This window comes from Oryzias latipes, chromosome 15 (assembly GCF_002234675.1).
Source record: "Oryzias latipes chromosome 15, ASM223467v1".
In the NCBI taxonomy this organism is placed as follows: domain Eukaryota; kingdom Metazoa; phylum Chordata; class Actinopteri; order Beloniformes; family Adrianichthyidae; genus Oryzias; species Oryzias latipes.
The window spans coordinates 27,889,703-27,911,932 of NC_019873.2; the positions used below are offsets into that span (position 1 = coordinate 27,889,703).

The 22,230-nt window shown below is 39.8% G+C and overlaps 4 protein-coding genes across 11 annotated transcripts in view; 1 reads left to right on the forward strand and 3 right to left on the reverse strand.

Annotated features, from left to right (window-relative positions):
• The window catches only part of slx4ip (SLX4 interacting protein), a 44,346-nt gene extending 42,302 nt beyond the window's left edge, over nt 1-2,044 (reverse strand). The window contains exons 1-3 of one of the 6 annotated variants that reach the window (XM_020709746.2): nt 1,713-1,888; nt 1,532-1,586; nt 1,409-1,451 (exon numbers count right to left, since the gene is read on the reverse strand). In XM_020709746.2, coding sequence (XP_020565405.1) covers nt 1,409-1,435 — 27 coding nt within the window. In that variant the 5' untranslated portion in view covers nt 1,436-1,451; nt 1,532-1,586; nt 1,713-1,888. The other 5 variants (XM_011484699.2, XM_020709747.2, XM_004077552.4 and 2 more) reach the window with 5 other exon arrangements.
• A 120-nt stretch (nt 2,045-2,164) lies between these two features.
• On the forward strand, nt 2,165-5,165 carry mkks (McKusick-Kaufman syndrome). 3 transcript variants are annotated; one of them, XM_020709743.1, is made up of 5 exons: nt 2,169-2,331; nt 2,584-3,244; nt 3,313-3,494; nt 4,274-4,384; nt 4,458-5,165. In XM_020709743.1, exons 1-5 carry the CDS (start codon nt 2,269-2,271, stop codon nt 4,899-4,901), a joined length of 1,461 nt encoding a protein of 486 aa, XP_020565402.1. In that variant the 5' UTR covers nt 2,169-2,268; the 3' UTR covers nt 4,902-5,165. The 3 variants fall into 3 exon arrangements, with proteins under 3 accessions (XP_011483004.1, XP_004077601.1, XP_020565402.1); XM_011484702.2 differs by having other exon boundaries at nt 2,165-3,244; XM_004077553.3 differs by having other exon boundaries at nt 2,165-3,244; nt 4,476-5,165.
• Nucleotides 5,166-5,517: 352 nt separating this feature from the next.
• LOC100125532 (3-oxo-5-alpha-steroid 4-dehydrogenase 2) lies at nt 5,518-8,162 on the reverse strand. The gene is made up of 5 exons (XM_011484703.3): nt 7,179-8,162; nt 6,621-6,784; nt 6,438-6,539; nt 6,213-6,363; nt 5,518-6,127 (listed from the first exon to the last, which is right to left on the reverse strand). Exons 1-5 carry the CDS (start codon nt 7,577-7,579, stop codon nt 6,061-6,063), a joined length of 885 nt encoding a protein of 294 aa, XP_011483005.2. The 5' UTR covers nt 7,580-8,162; the 3' UTR covers nt 5,518-6,060.
• A 2,356-nt stretch (nt 8,163-10,518) lies between these two features.
• Nucleotides 10,519-21,173, reverse strand: memo1 (mediator of cell motility 1). The gene is made up of 9 exons (XM_023963096.1): nt 20,694-21,173; nt 18,609-18,690; nt 18,468-18,536; nt 18,196-18,308; nt 17,852-17,963; nt 15,546-15,688; nt 15,383-15,459; nt 14,247-14,351; nt 10,519-13,181 (listed from the first exon to the last, which is right to left on the reverse strand). The coding sequence occupies exons 1-9, from the start codon at nt 20,752-20,754 to the stop codon at nt 13,050-13,052; spliced, it is 894 nt and encodes a 297-aa protein (XP_023818864.1). The 5' UTR covers nt 20,755-21,173; the 3' UTR covers nt 10,519-13,049.
• Between the last annotated feature and the right edge of the window lie 1,057 nt (nt 21,174-22,230).

Here is a 22,230-nt window from a genome sequence, read left to right on the forward strand (position 1 = left end):
TGCGCCTCGTCTTTGGAACTCCCTCCCATTGTCGTTGCGTCAGATCGATTCCTTTGAGTGTTTTAAATCTCAGGTCAAGACGTTTTTATTTAGGAGAGCTTTTAGTTGATTAAGTCCTAGTTTTACCACGTTTTACTGTGTTTTATTTTACTATTATTATTATTGTATTTTATTACTTTTTTGTGTGTTGATATGCTTTTATGCTCTTTCTAAAGCACTTTGTGACTTGCTCTGTTAAAAGTGCTATAGAAATAAAGATTCTATTCTATTCTTTTCTATTCTAATTTGGAACAGGAAGAACATGTAGCTACAGACCACCAGTCATCACAGAAAACAACCCCCAACTACGACTCCCATTTGGTTTTTATCATGATAAACCCAGGAGGTGAGTTTGTTGCAGACAGGTTATGTAAAGAAGATGTGTGTCGTTTCTGCATTTTTGAATTAGGGAGAAGAAGTCATGAAGAAGGAAGAGAAATTCAAGAATGAAGAGGTGTTTGCAAGTTACAAACGTGTAAATATCTAAAAAGGGTTTTGTAGATTTAACTACAAATAATTCCATCCATATAAAAGCCATTAATTGTCTTTAGACCCTATCTCTGTCAAATGGCACATGTAACATCACTTTAGGTAGGTTGAAATAACAGATTGTTGCAAACAGGAGAGCTTGTATAATAATCATTAATCTGTTGCCAAATTCTTGGAGCAACTATAACCTTCCAGGGCAACAGATTAAAGTCCTTAGTGGAAAGCGACAGGAACCACATTCAAAATGCTCTTTTCTGACCAACACTAATTATACAGCATATCTCAAATGTAGAGCATTCTGCCTCAAAACCGCAAAAGTTTGCCGTGAAATCTGCTATTTTTTAGGGCATCTGAGACACATGAAAACAAAAAACTCTCACATTTTTAAAAATGGAAATAAGTATTTTAATCACGTTTGACACCAACACAGATTTCTCACAGGACTAATAGTGAACTTGATTAAGTCACAGAAATATTGCTGGACGATTCAGTCATGTGTTTCAAAGTGTACTTTTTTATATGAGTTACAGCATAACGGCCATAAATAGGCTTCTCCACTGACCCAAAAATAATTTTGTTTAACTGTTAAAATACCTGTTAAATATAAATTAGTTTTAATGTCCTCCTGTGAGCAGCTGAAATGGTATAATTAAACAATCACATCATTTTTAGAAATACCTGGTTGTTACTTAGAAAAGTGCTTATTCTACCAAATGGAAAGATGTATACATTTTTACTTAAAAGAATAGACATGATTGACCTTTATGTAAATAATGTGTAATTTGTTATTGTTTTACCAATATCATTATTTGCTCCATGAATCCAACTCTATCTGCTAAAGCAAAAGATTTGAGTGCATAGTAGAAAAGAATTAGCTTACCTTAATGACAATTTTTCTGGACGCCATCACTCCCAGCTTTCACCTGAAAGTGAATAAAACAAACTGATAAATGTGTTGTGGTTTTTTTAATGGATATGGTTACAAAATTCTCCAAAACTTAACTTATGTTGGTTTGGGAGTTAGTGTACTACTGTAAACCATGCAGTACCAGTCCAACCTAAAATATATACAGTGAACCGCCCACTTTTTCTTAAGTTTGTTAAGTAAAAGACACGACAGTGAAACATTAAGTTAGAGAGCCGTGAAATGATAAAGTCGTACATTGACAACAAAAATTACCTACCGCCAACAATTTAAACAAATAGGACTCCGAGTGATGACGTCACTCGAAATTAGCGCTTAACGTTTTGTAGTCCGATATACAGTATATTACAAAAAATTATATTTAATCTTTTAGCCAGAAACAGTTAAAAATTTCTTAAATTTAAAATAAAGTGAGTTCTTGTTTAATTGTAGTGATTCAGAAAAAAACTTACATAAAATATGAATCCGAAACGAGTTCAAAAAATTGTGGGGCCTAGTCCAAAAACTATCGTTACGGACGGGACTTAGGTATGCCTTAAAAACGCCTGTTTCATTTCACACATTTGTTTAATCATTTTTGTCCACGTAATGGTGTTCAATTTTTTTTCTTGAACAAAATGTACGGGTTTTAAAAAGATTGTTAGTTTTTTTTAATGATACGCAGAGTATGAAGAGGAACCATGATTGTTTTTGATCAGGCACAACTACCGCTATCCGAGTTGCGATCAGCGTCGCTCCTGGATTTAATACTGTTGTGATTACGGTTTTAATTCTTCCAGTTTTTATTTTTTATGTGTTAAAATTGGGTTGCATTTATGTCTCGGGTGGAGAAAAAAGCTCCATCTGTATGTACGGATTTACCGCTGAACAACGCGGAGGTTTGTGAAAAGCTTCATCTGATGAAGGAACTTTTGAAATCTTGTTATGGTCCGAGAGGTAGATTAAAACACGTTCGTAATAACATCGGTGGGCGCGTGACCACCTCCTCAGCCTCGTCGGTTATTCTTCCCGCCCTTTATTCCTCTCAACCTCTTCTTAATCTGATAAAAACCTCCGTCCTGAATCACATCTCTCGCTTTAGCGACTGTGGCTTGTTCGCCGGTGTTTTCTGCTTGTCTCTCCTTGAACAGGCGAGGCGGCATGAACTGAGAGAAAGCCTAGCTATCAAAGTGAACAAACACTGCCTGAGTCTGTGCACCAGTTACCTCCAGAGGGACGACTGCGCATGTCGAGTGAAGATCGACTTCAGCAGCAGCCAGAACTTGATGACTCTTGCTGGAAGCATCATCTCCAGTAAACCAGCCTGTCTCCTCACAGAGGCGGAGAAGCTCCACATCAGCACCATGGCTGTGCGGGCTTTCCTGCAGACCATCCCCTGCAGCTCTCCAGGCCCAGTCACTCTGGGTCAGACTGTCACTGTCACTGTTAGAGGTCTGCCTGTTTTGGACTCCGCAATGTTTCCAGGCTTGCTTGTGGAAACGCACGACGACTTCAACCAGACGGACAGCTCCTCCGAACTTCTGCGCACGGTTCTGTTCAGCACATCGCTGGCTGGAGATCTAGCTGAACTGGGAGATGGAACAATTGAGGCGGACCCAAATCTGGACACTGACTTGCAGATTCTGGATCAGCTTCTAGAGCTTGGCAAACAGCTGGTTGAAGATGAGGTGAGGCTGTGTGTCTGCCAGAAGGTCATCCACCCCGTCCTGCAGCAGTACCTGAGGAGCCACGGTGTCGTGGTGATGGAGAGACTTGGAATGGCCCTAATGGAGCCACTTGGCACTCTGGCAGGTGAGACGGCAACCGCTTCGTCCCATATGTGTGCTAACTAATTATTCTGCTTGTGTGTTTCTTCACAGGTACTCAGCCCGTGGCGACACTACATGCCAGGATCCCAAGTACGGCCTATGGAAGGGTGAAGAACCTCAGCACCAAGCAGTTTGGATTCAAGACGATGCTGCATCTACAGGCGGATGGGGAGGCAGCCGTCTGCACCGCGGTCCTCTGCCACAGGAATGAGACCATGCTGGATGAACTGAAGGTAAATCAGGTGATGAAGATGAGCTGATGGGTTTTGCCTTCCCCTTGCCAGGAAAACAAAATAAAGAGTAGCTGTTTTTCAGAAACTACATCCTTCTGGGGATGCATCCAAAATCTGTTCCCAAGTATGAGTACCTTTACTTTAAAATAATGCTACTCCAACTGAAGTCTTAGAGAAACATTACCAAGAATTAGTCTTCTTTTTTTAAATATTGTATAAATTTTAAATATTTTTTTTTATGTTGAAATAAAAAATTAGAAATGTTTTGAACAAATATAATCCCCCCCCTCTGTAAGAAAAAAGCTTTGATGTCTAGAACAAATATGTGTTGCTCAGTATTTCAATCGACTGTGTTGATTAAGCAAAGACTAAGTATTGTTTTTTTTAACTTTGTTGAGTTAACTTAGCAAACAGCACTTTTTTTAGTCTAAACTAAGTTGTGACGGCGAGATTAGCTGTTGGAAATCTTCAATGTTTAGTGATGACAGTTCCCCTCTTATTTTACCTTCCATGCCTACAATAAACTCATTTTACAAAAAAAAGAGCAACTAAATGGAAACAGTCAATTGTAACTGAGTAAAAGTACAGGTTTTTCATCAATTTAAGTAAAAAGTACGATGCTGTAAAACTACTTTAAAGGAAATTTTACAAAAACGTACTCAAAAAATGTATCTGAGTAAATGGAACTAACTTATTACTCACCTCTGTAAATAAGCACATGTAGGAGAAAATATCAGCTTACAATAAATCTTGAAACTCTTTGGTTTTTATGCTTTGAGGTGGTGTGGAGGAAGACGGAGGATGTGCTGAGGCTGACCCTGAAAGAACCATCCGCTTTACTTGGAGGAGGATGCACAGAAACCCATTTGTCTGCCTATGTCAAACATAAGGTGAGATCCAACGTTTGGCTTTCAAACTGGTTGATTTGAGCATTGTTTTAACCTCACGACGACATTATGGCAGCTGTCTCTGTTATTGCAGGGCCAACAGGAAGCATCAGAGACCGCAGCCGGATTGCGGTGCTCACCGGCAGAGTTCCTTCTTGGCGTAAAGGTGTTCTGCCGCTCCTTAGACATGGTAGCAAGATCGCTGGAGCACGACGGTGGGAGCTCTGCGATGGATCTGAACCACGCCCACCACTGGACCGTTTCTGCAAACGCCTCTGAAGAAGACATGGCGGGTGGTCTGGGCCTGTGTGGTTGTGGACTGGTGGAGAACTCAAGTACTGAGTGGACCTTTCTGAACACGGAATATGCAGAGTTCTGTCCTGCACCTTTGCTTGGTGACTCTTGCAGGAAGCCCACAGTGTTGGACTCGTTCACCGCTAAAGTCAATGCATTGCAAGTTGCTGTAGAGACTGCAAATCTTGCATTGGATGTGAGATATGTCATTAAAGATGTAAACTGACTTGTGTTTTAGAGTGTGTGGATTTTACCGATTACCTTGTGTAGACATATGTTCGTCCTGTCTCAGTATTTACTTCCTCATTACGACACTAATTCCTGGTGTTCCGTTTTTGCTCGTCTTGCAGAGCGAAACCAGTTTTGAAACGTGCATTCGGTTCTTGCTTTCTATAAACTAGGCCTTTATCTGGTGTTCATAGAAAGAAATGCAACATAATCCCCGTGGTTTCAAAATAAAAGCTTTTAATTTAAACATTTTTAAAGTAAATATGCATGTTTCTGTATATTTTTTTATGGTTAAATGAAAAACTTTAATAGAATTCTCAATAAATGCTATGAATATACAACTTAGAAGATACTAATTTGGCCACATTCAATAGCAAAAGTGTTTTAAAAAGTCGTGCCTTTGATCGTGGTATACCCATGGATTGTATATGAGAACTGGACTGAGTGACCCCTCCCCCAGAGTTCCAAACAGGAAGTACCTGTTGGCTCCAGGGAGCCAAAATCCCGTAGACTTCTATAGAAAAACACACAGCTGTTACTCAGTCATTCTATTGGTCAGAATAACTCTTATTCCTTTATTTCTTTGTTTTTTTACATCTTTTCAATAATCCTCATTTTTTATTAAATTTCTTTAGTTCAAGTTATTGAAGCTATAAACTGACCAATCAGATGCCTTAAGAAATGTAGGTGGAGCCTGTTGGCCCCCATGCCTAACATTCAAAACCTTTGATAAACAGATTTTGTGCATCCCTCTTTCAGGTGGAAGGGGTGTGGCCTTTCAACAAGTTTTCTCCTGATTGGTGAGACTGGTTGCCATAGAAACGACGAGTCGGGCCGATCGCTGCTTACTGACGTTGTCTGGCTCCAACACGGCGGCGTCTGTATCACACACAAAAAATGGCGACTAAACTGACCTTTTGATTGGAGTAAACCACCTTCTCTGGATGACATCACACTCACTCCAGTTCCCAGATATAGGCGATGGTAAAGCTAACATCCACTATCCGGATGCCGCCGATTTCCACACTTAAGCGTCTTCTCAGAGTCTGAAAATGTGTTTAATTTCCATGTAAAACAGGAACAGGTGAGCCCATTTCCCCACATGATGAGTTCACTTGCGTCTGCATCGACCGTGTGAAAGGAAAGCGTCTTTTCTCTCACAAGAGGAACGGGATCAAAGCCTTTCGAGACTTGGGGTACTCCTTAAACTTTTCCTGGTAAAACCTGTAGGAGGGAAAGCAGACCATTTACAGACAGAGATGGTTGTTTGCTGTTTTCGGTTGGAGCGAAACTAGATGTTTCTGTGCACCTGTGGTGGTAATGAGCTCTCGGACCGATGAAGGAGAGAGAAAACACGGCGAAGGAAAGTGTCGGAAGGGACCAGGTTGCTACGGCATAGCCAAACCACTCCACAATCTCTCCAAAGTAGTTGGCACCAGACACATATTGAAAAAGTCCTCCTGTAGTTGATCGGGAGGGCCACATGTCACTACAAGCACCGACTGGAAAAAGGATTACGTCACCTGTTCCAGACCTGTAGGAATCTTGTAAACCACTTCACTGGGTTTCCTCAGGTTTCGCAGGATGTAGTCACTGTGGACATTGATGGCCATTCCAGTGTAAAACATCAGCAAACCTAAAAAACATTGTGTAATAATAATAAAAATCACATTTCAGATTTAGTAAAAATGTAAATTTAATACAAAAGTGTGTTTACCAATTTTACAAGGATAACCAGAGAGCCATGCATCATCTAAGTGGGCGCAATGCAGCAGGTAGTGGGCCTGCAGGAAGCCATTTATGCTGCAGAAGAACGCCGCTGCCATCATCACGCTCAGGGGGAAAGGCTGTCCTCGCGTCAGCAAAGCATAGACAAACGTCCTGTTGAGGAGGAGGAGGAGGAGGAGGAAGAGGAGGAGGCGGCGGCAGATGCAAAAGGAGGAACACAAGAAGCTTCATGCACTAACTTACAATATTTGTGGATAAAATAGTTAAGCTTCAATTACAAACTTTTGTTTCAGATTCAAAGTTTTAATAATATCTGCAGCTAGATGAATATATTTGATAATATTTATGTAAAAATGTGGCATCTGAGGGGATTCTCCGCGTTTTTAGAACCAACTGATGCTGGTTCTGCTTCAGAATGTCAGCATGAAAACGATTAATGTTTTTAATGAACAGCGTTGTTACACTTCCTTATGAATGAATAAACTACATTAAACGATGGCAAAAATGGCTTTTAATGTACTGACACATTTACATCTTCTGTTCTTACCTCTGAAAGTAGTGCAAGCAAAAGGTCTTCAGCAGCAGATGTTTCCCCACAGCGGAGGATTCGTGCATCAGGAACATCAGCAGCAGAGGGATCAGGAGAGCAGGAATCTCCTGGAGGAACCAGGCCGGTCTTGCAGGTACTTTTCGGCCTGGACACGAGGGCGCCATGTGTCGTCCGTAGGAGCTCTGAGCCTTCCTGTGAAGCACCAGGTGGGCCAGGCCTACCAGGATGAAGCCGTAGCTGAGCCCGCTGACCGCGCTCTGGTAGCAGTGCATCTTGTGCTCTGGTTGGTGAGCGGCGCAGACCTCCTTTATCTTGAGCATCTGCATGAAGCTGATGTAAGGAGTGTTCTCTGACTCCTCCCAAAGTCGAGGAAAAGGTGTTTCAGCCTGCTGGGACATGAAAATGTTCCCTCTTCCACAGCGTTTGTACAAATATTTGTGAAGGGTGACCTACTGACTTGATATTTGGTGTTTTTTTCAGCACCATTAAATTGGTTTAACTGCAGATTAGACGACTTAAAACAAGCTATTTATAAAAGTCCGTTGTTTGTGGTGTGAAATTTTAAATTGTTTGTTTTGTTCTGGGCTCAATTAGAGGAAAGAATTAAAGCGTGTAATCTTGGTTTACATAAGAACACAGTGGAAAACAATGCAAACAGCAGAACAACTCCTGTTCCTGATCCGAGCAAAGCTTCCACTCAATCTGCATTCATCAGAGTATTTCAGGGATTCTGCAGTTGGACTGTTGACTACATCCCAGATCCAGCAGAGCACAGATCCATGAAAGCATGGCTGTTTTGCTGTTAAAAGAACATTTAGCTGTTTTGATGACTGCAGACATGTTTAGTAGAAGTGTAGAAGTATTGACGCCGCCCTGTTTCATAGATCCTATGTATAAATCCTAATTAAATTCAATCTGAAGAGTTAACTTCAGAATATAAATCCTTTATGTATATTAAATAAAACACATTTCAGCATTTAAATACTAAAATGGTTTCAAAAGTGATAATTTTTGTGAAAAATTGGTGCAACATTTTTTTTTAGCTATGATTGTCAAAAAAAAAGTCTTTGTTTCTAATAAGTGAACAGCAGATAAAAGCCGTTTGTTCTCGGTTTACTTTACAGTCAGTACTTTGCTGCAAACTTGAAATACAGGTTTCCCCGTTTTTGTTCTGGAAAAATACATCCATCACATTTTACTCAACACATATAGCTCCCCCTACTCCCTCCTGTGGGTTAAATTAAGTTCTGACACGCTGCAGGGGGGGAGGTGAAGGCTGCTGTCATCATGGGACACCCCCCCCAAACCCTTTCTCTGACATCTTTGTCTGACCCCCAACTCCATCTGGATGAAGTCCATCTGCTGGACTATTCAAACATGTAGTTGTAGAGTCAGATAAGCTGATTCTTCTCTACAAGTTCTGGTCCATCGCCTGTCCGTCCTGGGGGAGGATCCCTCCTTTTTTCTTCTTTTTTTTTTTAATCCATTTTTTAAGGGGTTTTGCCTCACTGTGACGGAGGGTCTAAGTCCAGTTTAGTTTAGCCTTTACCGATTGAATTCTATGAATTCACGTTCTTTATGATTTTCTGTTTCCAATTACCGGTATGAAGCCCGTTGAGACGACGGTTGCTGTGACATTGTCCTATTAAAATGAAATAGAATTGACCCGACGGTGGATTGAAACGCTTCGTCTTTTGTGTTTTCATCACTTTTCCAAAGTTTTAGATATTAAACCTAAACGTTTCGGTGATTTCGGGCAGCAGAATGCTGGAGCTACCAAAAAATGAAAAAAAAAAATGAAAAATGAAAAAAATATTGCTAAAATGTTTTTTATCAATATTATATGAAATGCAAACTCCATTTGAAAACTATTATATTTAATGGATTCAATGGGATCTACTCACTGAGTTTGGGCTATGGTTATTTAGATTTTTTCTGTTTGGTCTGAATGTAAAGGAAGTTCCCTTTGATATTACTAATAATAAATGAGAAGAAACACCATTTGAATTATTTATTGCCCCATAAATGAGGACAATAATAAAGATCGGCCCATATAGCAAACATTGAGCGTGTCCATAACAGCTATTTCCACCATTTGCTTCAATGACTGCGTGACTGAAGCGTCTCATCCTCCTCACTATCCTCATGATGTTGTTGTGAGGTGGTCCACTATTCCACCACTGCCACAAGTCCTACATGCCGACTCAGCGGTCTGATCATCCAGCCCCCGTTTCAGCGGGTCCCAGACATGGTCAATGGGGTTCAGGTCAGGGGGTCATTGCTGGCCATCCTATATAAGCCACTCCCGCGTCCTGAAGTCCAGCTGTGACACATCAGGCACCATGTGGTGGAGCGTTATCCTCCATGAACAGGAAGTTGGGCTGGTGGACTTGGGAGATGATTTTATGGCGTCTCTGAGGTCAGAACATGCAGCGACCGCACCATCTACAAGAACCAAATGGGTTTAGCTCGGAACGCTGACGCCCGTCCAAACGTATTGACCTCGGCGTTACGCTCAGGACGGGGGAGGATCCCTCCTTCATGTGGGCACCCCTGAGGTTTCTTCGTTTTTCCAGAATCCGTTTTTTTGGGAGTTTTTCCTTACCGTGAAGGGGGGTCTAAGGGCAGGGATGCCAGTATAGCTTAGTCAGTTTGTTAGTTCATTTTAGTATTTTACTATTGCACTCTTTGTATTCACGATCCTTTTGAGTTCATGTTTCACTTCGAACCCCATCGAGACGACTGTTGTTGTGATTTTGGGCTATACAAATAAAGTTGAATTGAAATTGAATCTCGCCTTCTCCAGAAACACCGACGAAACTCATCAATGAAAAAACTGGTAAAAATCAGCTTTTTATCCCCACTGTATGTTGACATTAATGAAACTTGAGATTTTTTTGGTTTTGGTCCCGGTAAGACCGACACATTGAACACCGTGAGACCATCATGTGGAAAACACTAAATCAGGTCCGTTGATCGCCCCAATAAAACATCCACCAAGTTTTTCACTAAATTATTGTGAGTGTGTGCATTGTGTGCAAATATGTTTAGGATTATCAGCAGTTATGTCACGTAGACAGCATATTTTTTCTTTGTAATCATTTTATTAATTAATATCTTTGATATACCAGTGTATTTTTATTTTTTATTGTTTTGTTGTTTATAGAAATAAACCCATCAATCACTCAATAATAACTAACAGCTGCTTGAGATTTTCCTGCTGTGGGATGGAGACGGTTCTGAACTGCTAACAGGTTGTTTTCACTCAAATGTGACGCACAAACTGACAGTTATGGTTTTTCTCAGTGAAAGCAGACAAACGACACCGGAGAAGAGATGCTTTTCAGTACATTTTACTTCATTTGTAACATGAATCCTCGGCCTTTTCTGAAGAGCCTTTGGGGATGCTTTGTCAGTGGAACCTGAGATCAAAACTCCTTTGAGGGAGGAGTTAAGCACTGTATGTTCAGATTTATGATGTGCAACGGTCCAATTCATACAACGAGAAGGAAATCAACAGAAAACAACAGACATTTTGGAGGTTGAGCCTTCGCCTCTCCACGTGAACGAGGTGGAGCAGAACAGCACTCCCTGCTGGAGGGAGGAGAGAAGAGCTGGTTCCATTTTAGACCAGCAGACGGAGCACGCAGCCTGGCTGCGCAGAGCAGACGGAGCACACAGCCCGGCTGCGCGGAGCAGACGGAGCTGGACTGTCTGCTAACGGGAGGGGTAGAGACAAACAACCGGGGGTGGAGAACACATTCTAAAATAAGACTGGTTTGTGAGTCGATGTGCAATAGTGATAAAAGGCACAGTAGCACAGTGTGTCATGCTTTGCTAGTTTCCTTAAAATGAGCCTGGAGCTTCAGGCGCCTTTGGACTTTTAGTCTGTGCCCATTTGCTGAGAGGAAGGATGCAACGGCGATGGTAGAAACCCGCTTCGCTGAAGATGCAGCTTTGGGGGCATGGATCGGGACTCATGGAAGTCTTTCAATGGACCGCCGTGCATAAATCCCGTTTTTGTTGCCTTTTACCAAATATCAAGAGAAAGGATCGAATGCAACCAGAACCATTAGCTGCGCTTCCATTGACAATAAAATTGTGACTACTGGATTTGCAATAATAAATTCGCTAAATGACAACAGGTCAATTTTGGGGGGGAAACTCGCGATACAAAGCCCATCGAGACGACTGTTGTTGTGAATCTGGGCTATACAAATAAAACAAAATTGAATTGAATTATCAAATAATAGTTGTTGCACTTGTGTTTTTTTTAGGCGCATGTACATATTTCACAAAACTGCCATGGAAACGCCTTTTTTTTTAAATTAAATGAGTCACATGACCAACAACCAGATAACCCTGGCGGCCTTGGGCGCTGAACGGCGGGCGCCACCAGAGGTCCCAGACGTCACTCAGCTCATCAACAGTTGAGCGACTCATGTGGAATTTACAGATCCTCTGGAAAATCACCAACTACCATTTCCCAAAACGGCTTCATCCGTAGCCCCTCCCACCTGTAAGGAGCTCGCCGCTCACGGCCTGAAGAAGACGCCAACGTCTCCTTTGACAGGTGACGATGAGCGCTAGTGCCATGGCGGAAATGTGAACGTATGCGGTGGAATTCAAAGTATTGTTCACGTCTGTCGCCGTGTTTCTCATTACATGAGTTGGTTTGTTTAATGGAAGCAGTGAAATTGTGAAAATAAGTTTTTTTTAAATCAAGTTTTGCATCTATGTACAATGGAAACGTAGCTATTGTTGGTTCCCCTAAATTTAGGTCCATTTTTGTCTAACCCGACTCCCACTGGTCACATGGTTCGATCAATCTGTCAAAACGACCATCAACAGCAAACTGTAGGCTTTGTGCTTCCCTTCATACTCATGGCTGTTTCTGTCAGAGAGCCCCCTCCTGCAGTCATTCCTCAAACTGGAAACAAAAGCCAGAATAGAACATTTCCACCTTTTCTTTTAGGGATCTTTATATCCACGGGAGCAGAAGGAGCTCCGAACCAGAGCACGGATGCAGGTTTTATCGACGCAGAAGCTCCGATTGTAACGTTTCTTCTGCTTTTTGACTTCATTCAGGCCTAAACTGAAGATCTGCCTCTTTTAGGGGAGTGAGTTTCTAACAGAAGACATTGTCTAGAACAGAAGAATAGAAAAAGATTGATTTGGATCTACTGGGAAAACCATGTTCAAAGCTTCTGAGCTGGAGGTGTTTTTCATATCTACACAATAGTTGAGTAAATGAAAGTACTACTAATAAAGATACGAATATGAAAAATAACAAAAAAGAATAAAATTAGCATATATGTCTTAAGCCTGGTCTCTAACATCATGTTTTTGGTTTTGTACAGAAGGGAATCGGCTAACTATGTTGGGTGCAGCCCTTAAGTTTACATCTGATCACAGCAAAACCCGTGGCTGTTTTCAAAGCTCACGTTAAATGTTCACTTCAAGCGTCGGACTCGTTTTCATCTGCCGACATTTGACCATTGTCTATTCAGATCTGCTGTTTATTTCAACACACAAGGAAACAGGAAAACGTTGCGGCGTGATGACCGAACCTCGATGCTGTCAGAATGATCAGAAGATGGAAACCTCTGCGGCGTCTCGTTTAAAGCGTCGAGCCGAAGGAAAACCGGCCCGTCCTCCCTTAAAACTGAACTTCAACCGGACGCTTTGGGAGAAAACTGATGGAGGAAATGGTTTTTATTGGCTTTCAGTATCTGGGTCTTTCCCGCAAATAGAGGGGGTACCTGGGGGTAAAGGAGGGGGGTGTGGGCCGCGTTATGGCGATAGATATTGAGGGCGGGGGGATGGGGGGGGGGGGGGGGGCTGCGGTGGCTCCCATGGGAGTTGACCTCAATGGACGATGAGCGCCCCGGCGGCGTAACTCACGGAGCTGTCCTGCCAGTTCCTGCACTGACTGGACTGGGCGTAGTTCAGGAAAGAGAAGTTCATTTCTAAACCGGCCTTCCGGAGCTCCGCCACGGCCTGCAAAACAGCAACACGCCGCCGTCAAAACCAGCACGTTTTATATGGCGTGGGGGCAGAAGACATTGGAAAGGGCGGCAACACACCAGAATGGAAGGTCATTACAGATGAAAGGGTCAAAAATACGCTGGTGGCTTTTGCAAAGCTTAGTGAAAGCTTGCAGTGAGGATTTCTTCATCTTTGTCAATAATGTGATCACATTGACTAAACAAAGTAGGCCGGAGCGTTCTGCTGGAGGGGCAGCTGTACCGCCCCCCCCCCCCCCCCCCCCCCCCCCCGTATCTCCACCCCCGGTCAAAACACAGGAAACATGACGAGAGAGTCTAAGAGCGGCATCCATCTGCGGTGGCCCTGAAGTCCAAACCACACCAACAAATCACAAAAACAAGCAAAATCATGATGACAATTAAAACAGCAAAGCAGATAATGAAAGATTATATTTTAGAAAGTAAATTGTAAAATACAAATAAAAGGATTTTCCAAAAATCGAAACGAGACAAAATCAGAGACTGGAAAGGGTGGGCACTGTGGCACGTCGCTGATTAGATGATGGCGTTTTTTTCACCTTTCAACAAGAAGTTTGACATATTTTATTCTTTTATTTAACCTTTATTTCATCAGGAAATCCCACAAGATCTCTTTTTTAAGGGAGACCTGGGCCATTAGACAACTTCACAAGAGAACAATATCCTAGTCTTCCTCAAAACTCATCGTCCAACCAGCGATTTCCCATAATACCTCCTTTTTCCGCTTTCTTATTCTGTTTTATTTTCACCATGTTTGGATTTCTGGAGATCACTTTTGTTTCCTGAAAAGTTTGAGAATTTTTGTTTTCATTTCTAAAACGTAATTTTGTTTATTTCTTTTTTTTTTTTAATTGTCACTCTGATCTTTAGTGTGAGGGATTTGCTTTTGTGATTTGAGCTTCAGGGCCACCGTAGCCGTGCGATGAACAGGTTTGTTTTTAATTGAGACACAGAATTCCAGTCCTCCTCCTGTTCACACTAGAGCGGGTTGGGGTGAGATTTGTCGCGACTTTAGAAACTCCGCCTTCCTGCCACTTACGTTTAGCAGGACTCCGATGGGGTGACGCCCGCAGATGGTGTTCCGGTACTTCTTTAGGTAGTTGGTGAAAGACATGGGATCCAACTGCTCTATAATGCTCATCCCCTAAACAATAAAAGCAGAGAAGAAACTCAACAATAAGAACAATGGAACCCATATTGATCATAGCAATAAATGAGCTCAATTCGCTGTAACTGGCACAGAATAACTTTTCGCGTGATCTTTAGTGCGGTAAACTAAACTCCTAAGTTGAACACAACTGTTCTTTGTGATCAAAGCTCCGTCGCTTTCATTTGAAATTTCTGAAAAGATTTAAAGAAAAGAACATTGCTAACTGTTAAACCTATTTTTCCACAGTTCAGTCATAATTAGTGCTGCCAGGCCGTTAATGAATCGTCACCTGTAATCGATTAAACTAATTTATTTTCTATTGGAATTATTTTTAACCTGATAATTGCTGTAAAAAGCCTCATTTTGAGATCCTTTTATTTTAAATCCTGGCATTATGGCGCAATTAAAGAAAATTACTTTATGAAGTTTTCCTTATATAACAGACTTCCAACCCTTACTTTTAATATCCATTTTTTAATGTTTTTATCGGTATTGTTGAAAAAGAAGATGGAGTATGTTTTATGAAATAAAAGCACAGAATCCTTTTATTATTATTATCATTATCAACAATCTTTGGGGTCTATTCTCATGAATAAAATAATTATTTATTATTTGAACATGTGATTGTTTACAACAGACTTATTTTAAATACTCTTACAGTTTATTTCAAATGTTATTTTAACGGTGGGATATATTTTCATGCTAAATTATAAAAAATAGTTTTGTTTTGACTTAAATCATATTAAATATGTGTCTCAGCATTTCCATACATCACTTTTCATTCTTATTTTTTCTGTTCTGTTTGTTGTTTGAATACATTTTATTGGAGCATTTGAGACATGAATATTGGTATAAAAATAAAGTTGATTGAAAATAAAACATAAATCCAAATGACAATAAAACCGATCACGCTACACGTGTGCTGGTCCAAACGCTGTCTGTAGCAGAAAAAGACCACCGTCCTTTTAACCTCTACAGCCATGTGTGTGTAAATCCAAAGTGAGGCGGCGTCTTGGTGGATTTACCATCTTATCCAGGTTCTCGATGGACCTGTAGATCTCCCCTTGAGATTCATCGTAGTACGTGTAGCGGAACCGCTGACCTTCAAAGAAACACGGCAGCACAAGCCCAAGCTCAGGCGTCATGATCACAAACACAGCTTTCCCTCCCAACGCTGAACGTCTGTACCCCAGTGGCAGAAGTCCGATGAGATGATGAAGAGGTTGGTGGGGTCTGCCAGGTACTTGCTGAGCAGCTTCCCGTACTCCTGTTCTTTGGACTCGCTGAGAGCGCCCACGAGCACAGGAACGATGCTGAACTCGTCTTTGTGGCTGCAACATCACATCACCTTTTATGCTGAGGTTTCACTCCCCAGTAGAAAACAATCTCAGTGCCGATCGATGTGTTTATGTTCAGTGGAATAGCGTGCAGACTCCAGCATCAACACATGCTCCCGCCGCCCACTTTTCCCGTTTATCAAGTGATATTTCTGCCACCACATTGCCAACAAAAAAACATAGTTTTTAGATAGAAATTTCCTAAACTGAAAACAAAATATTAAGTTTTCTAAAAACAAAACTTTCAAATATTGTTTCCAAAATGTGTTTTTGCGACACTAAAGTTTTCTGATGCATTGTCGCTCATCTCGCTTGCCCCCCCATCTTTGATATCTGTGACAATTCTGCCACCAAACAGCCAATCACAAACAAGAGGGTTCATGCTGATTTGTCTAGATTCCATCCAATCAAATCGCTCCATTGATCTATCGTGGTGTCTCAGAAGCTGAACCAAATATCTTAAATTCGGCATCTTTTTGCAGAAAAATTTTGAATTATTTTTAAAATAATTCATACTTTCTTTTAGTATTGATTAGATTTTATGTGGTATGAATTTATGGTTGAAAATCTCCTGAAACCGTAAAAAACTTCAAAGTTTATCTGCTGACATGACGCTAAACAGGCCGGTGTGATGGAGAAATCCCCCTGAGCAAAATATTGCTAAGAAGTTGGATTTTCCTTAAGATCTGTTTGTTATAAAAATTAAAAAGTAAAACATTTACAGCACATGTTATCTTATGCTGCACAAAAGTGTTTTAGATTCGATTAGCAGCAGTAGTAAGTAAAGAAAGGAATGATGGCTCACCAAAGTAGACTTAATGTATTCAGCAGAATAAATGGCATTTTTCACTTTTAATGTTTCTTTTTTTGTCAAACTGAAACGTATCAAAAACAAAATCAACGATGGAGAAAAAGTGAGACGAGTGACAAGACATCAGAAAACTTTTATGTCGCAAGAATGTATTTTGAAAGCAAACATTTAGTATTTCTATTTGCAACATTGAAAGTTCTGTTTCTAAAACTGAGCATTTTGTTTGCAATTGAGGACGCTTTGATTTCAAAAGTGCGATTTTTGTTCGTAATGTGGTGGCAAAAATTTTACTATTTATTTTTCTCTTTTACGCCTCGCTGTGTTCTGCAGCCTGATTGGCTGTAAATTGTGTCGATCTCCTCTGAGCCGTTTCTCCTGTACAGACGGTTTTCAGTTAACCAGAGTTTAAAACATTCTCTATCGCGATCAGATCTTTGTTTTAAATCTATAAAACAAAAAAATTACTTTTCATTGAAAGTTTGAACTTTGTGACTTTAAAGATGAGAGAAATGAGTGAAAATGTTATTGTAAAGTTAAAAAGACAGAGAAAATGTGTTCAGAAGAGAAGATATAAGGTAGATTAAGAAAAAAAAAACGCTATGGGTTAGAGACGGTAGCAGTGAGACAGAGACAAGAGGCTGAGATGGAGGTAGCAGAGATGAAGATGTTGAGGTTCTCCTTAGGAGTGACCAGGTTAGACAGGATAAGGAACGAGTACATCAGAGGGACGGCTCATGTTGCCTGTGTTAGCGACAAAGTCAGAGAAGCCAGACTGAGATGGTTTGGACATGTTCAGAGGAGGGATAGTGGATATATTGGTAGAAGGATGTTGGAGATGGAGCTGCCTGGCCGGAGGGCGAGAGGACGGCCAAAGAGGAGATATATGGATGTCTTAACAGAGGACATGAAGTTGGCTAACGTTAGGGTAGAAGATGTTCATGATAGAGTGAGGTGGAAAACGATGATTCGCTGTGGCGACCCCTGATGGGAAAAGCCGAAAGAGAAAGAAAGAAGAAAAAAAAAACGCAAATAAAAAAAAACAGGGCACTCTGTTTGTATTCATCTGAAAAAGGTCAACAAAAAAAGATAAAAATAATTCATTTGATCAAAAATATTGGCCTGTTGTAAACAAAATGGCTGTATTTACATTAAGTTGTGATATATTATCATTAATGTTTGTTATATTTTACTACACAGGGATGTTTTAATGAAGTTTTTAAAAATTGTGATTATTCTATTTTAGAGTTTCAGCTTTATCTCATATTGTATCAGATATAAATCATGATCAATATTCCTTTATTTCAAATAAAAAAAGGGTTTTTATTTGTTTTCTGGGTGGACATTACCTCTCCATGGCTTTAGCAGTGTAAGGCAAATGCATTTCAATACTGTGCTCATCTTCGTCGATCTGCATACTTATTCTTTCAAACAGTCCAGTTTTCCAGAGGTCCGCATAAACTAAGAGAGAAAACAAAGCAGTCAGTAAATCATTCTTAATGTTTACTTATTTAACTTAGAAACTGTGATAATTAATACCAGAGAAAAAAGAAAAACAAGTTTATTCAGGAAAGTCACAAACACATTTTGTTATAGAAAATGAATACCATTAAAAATGATGGAATACCATACGAATTGTGGATTCTTTTCTCACTAAAATGCTACAAAAATGGAGTCATAGAGGAGTAAATACCCTTCTGGTCGATCCTCAGGTCATACAGAGGAGTTCTATAGATGTCTGCAGGTGACAGGGCACAGCGGGAGAGCGGCACATGGTGTGAAGGTCCCAGGATGAACACCCTACGACTGAAAGAACCAGCAATCAATCTCACTCATTTCAGACAAAAAAGCCCCTCCACCCTCGCTGCAGTCTACATGAGCACATGCTCCGTGGAGGACGAATGCAATGGAGTCTGCAAAAACACGGAAAGATGAAGAATTGGTGCACAAAGCTACGCCACTTACGTAATAGAGGGATCAACCTGCTTGTAGGCATGTGCTGCACAAGCACCACAGTAGGTGTAGCCAGCATGACTGCAGACAAACACGTGTCAGTATAGAATGAAAACATAGAAGGAAGTCGAGAGCGTTTTATGATGCTCTTACGGCGCTATGATGGCTCTGGCGGGTCTGATGGTCGACTGCGCTTGGGACAGCCAGCCTTCTAACTGTGCATTCAGCTGGGATCCTGCAAACATTTAACAACAAGCATGCAAATTCATTATTTACGGTCTCTAGAATAAGTAGTAATTGTTGAGGGTAAACGAGAAAATACAATGCATTTCTGATTAACGACTGAATACCAGTACGTTTACATCCAAAGTATAGAGTTGTGCTAGACTTAAGAAGAATTATTGTTTTATTACATCACACAAGGCTTAGCATAAGCCAAGTGAAAGGTTTTCCTGATTGTGACTTGAACCGCAACAAATTTTTTTTTTTTTTTTAGATTTTTTGTAAAATCAAATCATATTTTGAACCAAAACAAAACTGTGACTAAAAAAAAAAAAAAATCAAAGATTGAACCAAATCAAGGGGGAAGTAAATAGTTGGATCCATAGTTGAAACCATTAATAAAAAGCTATTAATCCATTTATATATACAATTTAATCATTATATTCCGCAGACAAAAGATCCCTCCAAATCAATAACTAATCATAACACAATGAATTAGAATTTTGCATTCTCGTTCAGTAAATTAGATGTAAACTACTTCTCTTTTGTATGTAAAAAAGTAACTGCACTAAAATAATATTTACTGATGTTAATAATTGTTGGGTCATGTCAATAACATACGCATGTAGTCAAATAACAGGTATTCAGTCGTGACTACAGTTATGCTGTGTGACAATTTAACCACGCTTTTCATTTTAACGTGATTTATATATTTACAGTCCCACTCCGATCATCATTTTCAAAGTGTTCCCAGTGGTCTATTAATTAGGATTATGGCGTTTTTACCCAACATCCTGTGTTGTTTTCACAGCGGTAGGAGTTCATTAGAAATTCGCCTCTGATTTGTGGGCGGGACCGTTGCCGTGGAGGACCTCCCATCCCCATTGCTGAGAGCTCTCTGTTTACACGTTCTCCCGCTAGCTAGCAGCCCCTCACGCACATGACCTAACATTACCGGTCCAACAAAAGGGAAGCAGTGTCTCGCCCAGAGTACTTTGTCACAAATATTTTGTTTTTCAAACGACATTTTTTGGCCTGATCCTGATTCATATAATGATTTGAAGAAATAAAACAATCAGAAATGCAATTTCGAGCTTGATTTTCTACTTATATGTCCTCTATCATTTAAAAAAGATCACAAGAACACGTAACAATAAAAAATGATTTTCATCGGAGCGGGTCTTTAAGTTGGAAAAAGGCTTTTATTATGTGAAGCATTTTGTGTTGCCTCTGTCTGAAAGTGCTTTATAAATAAAGTTTGATTTGAAGCATGCGCTTACAATAAGATGTTTTTTTTTAAGTCGCAATAAACTGTTGTGCTTCGTCTTTGACGGAGCAGCAAACTGGTTTTTGGAAAAGGAAATGGGCTGACATGAGGGGTAAAAAACAGGGCTTCAAAAAATGGGGGAAGGGATGAAGCAGCAACAACCAAAACAATCATATTTTAGTTTTGTTTTGGTTTTTGTCAGTGTCAAGTGTTTTGCTTTGCAAGAACATGAACTTTTACACAAAACAACTGGAGTGGAATAAACTCAAAACTACTCCAGTGGAGTGAATAAAAGTCGTTTAGCAAGCTCTGTGGACGGTTTTTTTGGTGTAGCAAAACTGTTAGCATGCTAGGCCAGGAAGGTTTTAGCTTCATAGCTAGCTAACTAAAGGTCTTCTAATCGAGAATTACGTTCGTTTTTATAGTGACATGTCAGCCTTAGAGTTCACCTAGCGACATGGATTCAGTTAGCGAATATTTTGGGAGAATTGAGGTGAAGATTGTCGGATAAATGCTAACCGGGCGACTTTTTTTTTAAAAACCATCTGCTGGATCATGGATTAGTGTTCACCACACTGCGGACTATTGTCATCTTTGCTCTAGATCACCTATTAATTCGTAAATGTTGTAGACTGGGAAAGCCATAAAAGCGACAATATTAATGCTTCACAAATCGTGTCAAGGAAAGAAATGTACATGATGATCAGATAGCATTATGCTAACGCGGACCGTGCTGTTTTGACAGTTACCCGAAGCGGAGTACCAGCTCCCGGCGTGACTTGCTTCTCTGCACACCACTCGATTCGACATCTTGGTTCCCAAGCTGCCTATCTTGGTTCGCTGAAGATGTTTATAAGAAAATAAAAATAATAAAACTAAACCGATACGTTCTGCTCAGTTGTCCCAGAGAGGGCAAAAACGCTCCTGCTAGCTAACTTGCCTACTAAAAAGACAAAGGGCAGTTTCACTGTAAGGCAGTGTAGCTTGCTAGCTAACGAGCTTAATGTACTGGCAGCCGGCCCGTTTAGATGCCGGTTTTTTAGGTTAGGTCAACAACTTAACTGTCTCGCTGTTTTTATCAGCAAATATGAAAAGATATAAATCAAAAATAGATTGTTGTCCAACCCAGACCAACACGGACCAAATGTATTAAAGCTAGACTGTTGTCACTGCCAGAATCAGAAGATTACTGAACGCTGTGAAGAACCAGGTAAAAGAAAACTGTAATCAAAGTGACGTCCTGCGTTTTGATTGGTGGTTTCACTGCAGGAGGCGGAGCCAGTCCCGGGAGGGTTGCCATACAATTTCTTGAACGAGAAGAAAAATACATTTATATTTATTACAATATTTAAATATACATATATATTAATTTTATTTATTAAAAAATAATTTATCTATCACATTTTATTTATTTATTACAGAAACATTTTTTTCATTACAGATTTCTTAGACAAAAAACACTACTCATTACAAATTTGTACTTATTACATATGTTTTAATAAAAAAAATATTACTCACTTTTTGATCATTACAAAAACATTTAAAAGATAAAAAACAACACTGAATTTATATCTACCATGATGTTTTTTTTGTTAAACAAAAAAACTACAACAATAAGTTTCTTTACTTTTAGAAAGAAAATGTTCACATTATTCAAATTACGTATTATTTAATTTTGCCTTTAACTGCTTTTTTCCCCACATACTCTTTAAATCAATTAACTTTTCTTCCCTATCTGTAACTTAAAATACAGACTATTAAAGCTCTACTTCATCTAAGCTGTCTTTAACATTTTTATTCTTACTTTTATTTGGAGGTTGTTCAACATTTTTTCAGACCCTGAACAGAAATGTTTTAGTGTAATGTTAATTCAAACATTTTTATAGCAATACTTGTCAAATATAATAAAAAAAATTGTTAAATTCAATTTTATTGGTTTATTATGAGCATTAAAATTAAAGGTATAAGATAATAAAAATCACAAAACATGTCCAACCTGTTTCAGATATAAAGTCATACATTGATTGGAAAATGAAAAATATTAACAAAGATGAAAGAAAATGATGCCATCTTCTTAACAGGTTAAATTCCCTTAATTATAAATGGACTTAATTGCAATAATTTTTGCAGTACACAAAATAAATATTTGATCAAATAAATTTAATGATTGTCAAATAGTTTTATTTGTTGTCTTTCAATGGAGTTAAAATTAAACCGGCAATATTCCGTATCTTTTTTTGGTTGTATATTGGCTGTAGGGTGTTTATATTTAAAGTCGCCTTGAAC

Bases quoted from the DNA above. Each gene is read 5' to 3' on its own strand.
- LOC100125532 (XM_011484703.3), bottom strand. From the start codon at position 7,579: ATGTCCCAGCAGGCTGAAACACCTTTTCCTCGACTTTGGGAGGAGTCA. The intron at 6,785-7,178 runs GTAAGAACAGAA...CCTCCTCAACAG, and splicing joins TGCTTGCACTACTTTCAGAG to GACGTTTGTCTATGCTTTGC. The intron at 6,540-6,620 runs GTAAACACACTT...AATGTTTTTTAG, and splicing joins TGGTTATCCTTGTAAAATTG to GTTTGCTGATGTTTTACACT.
- memo1 (XM_023963096.1), bottom strand. From the start codon at position 20,754: ATGTCGAATCGAGTGGTGTGCAGAGAAGCAAGTCACGCCGGGAGCTGG. The intron at 18,537-18,608 runs GTAAGAGCATCA...GTTTGTCTGCAG, and splicing joins GCCAGAGCCATCATAGCGCC to TCATGCTGGCTACACCTACT. The intron at 15,689-17,851 runs GTAATGTCCACC...GTGATGTTGCAG, and splicing joins ACTGCTAAAGCCATGGAGAG to CCACAAAGACGAGTTCAGCA.
- mkks (XM_011484702.2), top strand. From the start codon at position 2,269: ATGTCTCGGGTGGAGAAAAAAGCTCCATCTGTATGTACGGATTTACCG. The intron at 3,245-3,312 runs GTGAGACGGCAA...GTTTCTTCACAG, and splicing joins GCCACTTGGCACTCTGGCAG to GTACTCAGCCCGTGGCGACA. The intron at 3,495-4,273 runs GTAAATCAGGTG...TTATGCTTTGAG, and splicing joins CCATGCTGGATGAACTGAAG to GTGGTGTGGAGGAAGACGGA.